Raw genomic sequence first — 6,370 nt, 5'->3', positions numbered from 1 at the left:
CGCCTCTTCCAATCCACCTGGGCCTGCCAGAACGTACATGCTGCTCTTCTAGCGCAGCCCAGACGAATGCCGTCTTGCAGGAGCAGACGCAAGTACACGTGCGAGTGGAGGAGCAGGTCAGTTTGGCCCACGCGATGCTCTGCGCTGCTCTGGTACCCGAGCCAAGTGCGTTTAAGGCAGGACAGACACCCAGACCCGACTCTGCTCTGCGTACACACGCTTTGCAGAATCAAAGCCTGAGTAAATGAGTAGCACCAAGGATTTGGCTCACACATTGTCAAAGCCTGTGTATTGTAGCAGCATACCTAAAATAAATAGCACAGGCTTGCTCTTCTTAAGGAGTGGGGATTTACAGACATGCGAACGCTGTTATGAGCGTGTTTTATTAATTTCAGTTTCTTTATATGTTTGGGGTGGAATTTAGCTGTTGAACACAGGTGTCTTGTGCACGTAAGATGCCCTCAGGTCTCTTGCTTGCCCTCCAGCTGCCGTTCCAGAGGGCCGCTGCCTCTGCGGTGTCAGCCATCCCCATGAAGATGCCACAGGTGCCCTACAGCATCCCAAGCAACAACTGAAATGGACTCGAGAAGGTTATTTTCAAGGTCAGTGCCCTGTGGTGAAGATGAAGGTGGACTAAGCTAACAGCCAGCTAAATGTGAAAACAGAGCTTTAACAACACGTTTTTATCAGAAACCACCTAGTGCAACCAAGGTATTGTCACGCAAAAGAGTTTTGTGTGCCTGCCACCCATGGCTGCCAGACCACAGCTGCTGTAGCTATTAAAAAGAAGCAGTGGTAATGCTTATGTTACACACCTCTACTAGGGAACTTAAGCTCTGTTTTAAGACTTCAGAGCCCAGATTAGTTTCATCTAAGGACCCAGTGGAAATGCCTCAACTTCCCAAAAAATTCATGGAAAAATTTAGGCCTCTTCAAGAGGGGACTTAGAAGCACTAATGCTACCTCTGGAAATCTCTTGTTCCCTTTTGATTGCAGGTGGACTGACCCTAGCATAACCATGCTTCTAGCTCAGAGTGCCTTAAGTTAGGCAGACGAAGCTGAGCCCAAGAGCTTCAGCGAGCCACAGTACCTTGAAGAGGTCCTCAGCAATTTGCAACTTGTCGCACATCTCCGAGAAGAGGTTTATATTGCCATGATCGAGCAACAGGTAGACAAACACCATGCGCTTGTTAGCTGCCTCCAGGAGGTCACAAAGAATCTCAGTATCTGTGAACACATCCATCACGATAGCTAGCACCTAGAGGAAAGAAGCAGAGGCATTGGCAGAGTCAATTTACATAACTTAAGGTTGCCTGTGAGGCCACTGAAACGTAGTTTATTTGTTTTAAAAAAAATCCAGCAAACACAAATCTTAGGAGATATATGTGGATATTTCTTCTGGTTTTCTCCCTAAGTGCCTGAATCGGTAAATCGATGAGACAAGTTGCTTCATTGTTTTATTGCTCATATAAAGCCAATATAACACGCAACATATGCATTTCAGTTAAGCTCTTTTAATCATAAAACACAAGATGACCCATGAATTTGTAGGTGAGATTTCACCACTAGGAGATATATTGAAGCACTAATCGGAGAATAATAAGGATGTAGCTAAAACAAGAGACCGTAGCCCTTGCCAACTGGCTGACTAGCTTTTGTAAGTCACGTGCATTTAGCAAGAATCACTGGATGATGCTTTCTCTGTTACGACTTACGCCTGGAACGGTCCTTGCTTTAAATCCTCGCTCTGTCATTGGTGGTGGGGCAGCAGACGGCAGCAGCTCCATCTTTTCTTTTTTTAATAATGACTTATAAACTGTTTCAATTTAACCATACATCCATGCTTCTCAATTCACAACTGGCATGACACTGGTAGAGGTGTGTAACATAAGCATTACAACTTACAGGTGTGTAAAAGTCTCAGGACTGGGCATAAAAGCCCCAATAGCTATTTAAATTCACAGCCTCCAGCCAGCATGGATTGAGGGAACTGTACATGTGATATAAAACCACTTCCATACTCTAGCTCAGCATTGGACATGGCCTCATGAAGGTGCTGGTCTTCACTGACATCTACTATTGTCCATGGAAAGGGTCATCTCCGCAGGGAAATTCTGCCCAGCTAGTACCTGACTTCAGAAGGTGCCTATTTTTCCATTGACTAGAAAGGGAACCCTTGATAATTGCACTCGCAGGATATCATCTTCAATCAAAACAAACTTTACAGTATCTCTGCAAATTACTAATTGCTTCCAACCTGCACTGAATCTTACTCCAAAGCCTGTGCCCACACCTGCCAGCAAGCCTATTCCCTTCACCCGCACAAGGAAATCCTACAAGACCAAGCACATCCTGTGCGGCCAGCATCCTGTTCAGGCAAGCCAAATTATCTGCAGAGCAGTGAGGATCCCACACCTTCCTCCTGCTGCCAAAGTAGGTAGGAGGTGCTAAAACAAGGTAAGTGGCACAATTAGTCCAATTTCTCACATCCACACTTGCTGTAAACTCACCTTGTCTTTTTGAATGGCACGATACCGCATCCAGCCTCACTGGAGCTCCAGACCACTCTCTCTATTACTGCTTTTTCAACAGCTGTTCCCAATTTGTCTTTCTGCCCCTGACTTCCCTCTCTTACTTGCAGTACTTCTCGCTTCTTTTCTCCAAATTTCATTCATGATTCATGCCTATTCCACAAATGTGTTAAGATTGTAGTACTGCTCGCCACTCCTTTGCAGTTCGATGTCATCCACAAACACAGCCTTTATTTCTGTTGTTTAAGTCATTAATGGAAATATCAAGTATTAGGCTATCCATGATGGACCCTTATCAGATACTAATAAATGCTGCCATTGAAAAACTTTACTCAAAAAGCAGTTGCCAAATTTATACTGTAAGTGTTGCTCCAGCACCCTCTTGTAATGTAAATTAGATGGTTAAGAAGGACATATGAACCATGGATTTATATTACATTCCCAATTTTTTCCCCTACAAATTTTCTCCTTTTGGGACAGAAAATTGGCCTGGGTTGATACTTACCAGGTGCTTATTTTATTATTGCAGAGGCATTTCTTCTGTTACTGTATCTTTCTGATGCTGCCAACTTAAAATGACTAATCTATAATTCCCCTGAGGTGCTGAGTCCTTGTAGCCTTTGACAAGGCAGTTGCCAGTGGGGATTCTTCTCCCCTGCCATTACACTCAGCATTATCAGACCCAGCAACTTGCCCTTGCAGGAGAATAACAAAGCAAAAGCCTGTAACTCCAGCAGGTTCCGCAGCCTGTGCTGGACAGCAGGCACTACAGCCTGGTTTTGCTCCTGACCATTCCCCTGTGAAACTGCTAGTGGCATCTCGAGTTCATACAAGGGGAAAACTCCTGGCTGATGGGAAACACAGCCCTGAAATGTCAAATATTTTTTCCAGGAAAACAGGAGAACTGCCAGAACACACATGACAGAGGCTTTTTGTCACCCTCCAGCTGCTCAGCTTCTGGTTTCCCAGTGCGTGGGCAGCCTGGCTTGCGGCTGGCACCTCTCTGTGGCCCCCCGTGCACTTTGTCTATTGTCAGGGGCATCATCTGCACCTTTTCCACGCGCCAGGTTACGCTGCAGAGTCTCCGTATGGAGCCCACGTGGCATTTCCAGTGACACTGACAATGTATTAGGGTCTTTTTTTCCTGAATAATTTCCTCCTCTGGGGACAGCTGCTGGCACACCAGACAGACACACACGCCCTTCTCCAGGCTCCCCTTCACCCCCATCTCCCATGGACCCCCTAAAACAATTGCAAATGGCTCAGAGCTTGCTTAGCTCAATTCTTATTACTGGTGAAATAGTCTGAAACGGGGCAAACCATCCTGCTGGTGATGCACGAGAAGGCACAGAGCCTAGCTGCCCTTTCTATGTCACATTTGCTCTGTTGGGTTAATGGGCGTTTAAAAGAAGAAGGAATGTTGTTTTTTTAAAGTAAGTCATTAACATAAAAAAGTGTTGGTGTGAGTACAAAAAAAGCAAAGCACTGTGTTCAACAACTAGCTCTTTACTGCCACTTTCTAGAGCAAAGCTACACTGCAATGCACAAGGCTGGCTCAGATCAAACACCACGTTTACATGATCTTTTTAAGAGCAGGAAGACAACCAAGTGCAGAGGGAACAGCAATTCTCTCCCCGTACCTGAGTGGTCTTGTTGATGTACCGGCGTATGATGTCTCTAATGTTGCTGTTCTTCTCTGTTTGGAAATACACAGTGGCGGTGGATTTTTCCTTTAAATAGGGCTTCTCCGCTGTAATCCATGTGTGCAGCAGAGCTGGCTCACTGCTGTCAGAAATGGTGGGGAAGTAGGTCCCTGAAGGGAGCGACCCAGCATCGTTCTGCTTTGGTGCAGCTGCCCCATCGGTGGCCAGGGAATCCTGCGCATAATAGGACTCCCTGGCATTATCCTTGATGTACTGAGCTTCCACTGAGGAGAGGAAATCCACCTCCCCCTCTTTGCTTAAAGTTTCGAGGTAAGAGTCTGTCCCACCATCCAGGAAGGCGTCGGTGGCCAACCTTATGCTTTCGTTGTGGCTGAAATCCGTTTTTGTGAACTTCGGGGACTGGTTCTTGATATCCTCCAGCCTTTTCCTTATCTTGCCCATGTGTCTGGAGTGGCTCATGGCTCTTTGTCGAAGCAGTCGATCTGCCGGGCAGGCTCCATGCATATGCGCAGCACAGGCAGCGCAATCGTCCTTCTTGTTTGGAGACTGCATTCTGGCGTGAAATCGCCTTGGCTGAACGAATTAACTATGAATAAAAATAAAGAGATCTTATTACCTCAGGCAAATTCACACTCCCTGATTTCGTTGATACAATTATCTTCAAAAAAAACCCCAAAGCTTGCTTCTCAGGTGGTGGTGTACTTCAGCAAAAACCTGTTTCCAGATGGGACACAAGTGCAAAGCTGATCAGATTGCTTATCTGAGAAGCACCCACCTCATCCCCGGGGCATACGAACGATTCGAGTCCAATTACCAGGGCCGTCCGATTCGGTTGTATTTCCCTTCCTGTCGCATCCTGTGAAATGTGAGCGAGGAAAGCACTCAAGCAAAAGCAGGTAGGCTCCCAAGCATCGTTGCACAATCTTCAAAACAGCTTGAGGCTTCTCTGTCTTCCCATAGTATTCGTTAGGGAACAAAAACAACTCTGACGTTGAACTGGGACAGAGACATCAGCCATGTCCATAGCTTCAGAACAGCAGAAAGGGTCACGGTCTCTTGTCTGTACCTACATGCTGCCAGGCAGGCTTAAAAATAGACTTGAACTTCGTCACTGTGCCCCGTTCGTAGAATGTTGCTATTACCACAGACGATTCACTCATCTATTTCTTTAAAGCTTTGTGACTACGCCATCCTATTAAAAGAAAAATACCCCTTCCCAAACATCCTGAATATTATGTGGAGGGAGGGTTGTGAGCTGGCCTCAAAGCATCAGAAATACAAACACTCATCACTTGATTGTGCACATTTAGGGCTGTTTGGTTGGTTTCTTTTTTTTTTTTTTTCCAGGCTGCAGCTTCTGGAGTCACGTTGTCCCCGTGGCAGCTCAGCTGCTGTGTCATTAGCAGGACAGAGGCGCAGGTTTGCAGCGGGGTGAGAGGCGCAGTGCCTCCGGGGAGCCAGGCCGACTGGTATAACTGCGCGGGGGTGAGGAGAGGCAGGGTGGGAAGGCACCCTGCCTGAGGTACGCCATAAATACCTGTGTGCATGCCTTTATACAGAGGCACGTGTGACATAGTTTTCTCATGCCGGCTGGCTTTGCCCTCGCCCTTCGTAGCTCTGCATCCATAAACTGGCGTGCCACGGCTCCGGAGTGGAGCGCAGGGTCGAGGGGACACGCCAGCCTGGGGTCTTGCACTGGGGTGCAGGCTGCTGAGGGCACGTCTGAGCAGAAAAAGGGTCCTGGTGCGCTTACCAACGTGCTCTGGAGCACGGGCGTCTTCAGGGCCACTCAGAGTGACAAAGGCCCAGTCTTTCCAGGCTATCTTACCAGATTCTGGGTCAGTATCTGTGTCAGATGCCTTATGGAGGAAAAAAAATATGTGAGGATGACATAAACATATATATGTGAAAAGAGAAAAGCGTGTGAAATGGTTCAGGTTTTAATCCCGGAGCCAGGGAGGGCAGGAAACACCCACCTAGGGGCCAAGGAGAGGTGGTGGTGGAGCCCATCCCCGAGCTCCCGGTGTGATTTAAAAACCGTCCCTCCCCCGCCCCCAACATCCGCCCGCAGCTGTCAGACGCGGCCAAAAGTCACTAATTATCTACTGACCTGTTCTGCGCAATTATGCTGAAAATGATGCCGTCTAATTAACCTGACGTGCCAGATCGCGCCCT

The 6,370-nt window shown here is 47.3% G+C and overlaps 1 protein-coding gene across 1 annotated transcript in view; it reads right to left on the bottom strand.

The window, feature by feature from the left end:
* The window catches only part of FAM83A (family with sequence similarity 83, member A), a 10,747-nt gene extending 6,000 nt beyond the window's left edge, over positions 1–4,747 (bottom strand). Inside the window, 2 exon segments of the mRNA XM_010288898.1 lie at positions 1,091–1,258; positions 4,172–4,747. Coding sequence (XP_010287200.1) covers positions 1,091–1,258; positions 4,172–4,747 — 744 coding nt within the window.
* Positions 4,748–6,370: the final 1,623 nt, after the last annotated feature.

Source organism: Phaethon lepturus, unplaced genomic scaffold (genome assembly GCF_000687285.1).
Source record: "Phaethon lepturus isolate BGI_N335 unplaced genomic scaffold, ASM68728v1 scaffold376, whole genome shotgun sequence".
Taxonomy (NCBI): Eukaryota; Metazoa; Chordata; class Aves; order Phaethontiformes; family Phaethontidae; genus Phaethon; species Phaethon lepturus.
Note: the sequence above shows the minus strand (reverse complement) of the source record. Positions and strands in the feature narration are given on the sequence as shown.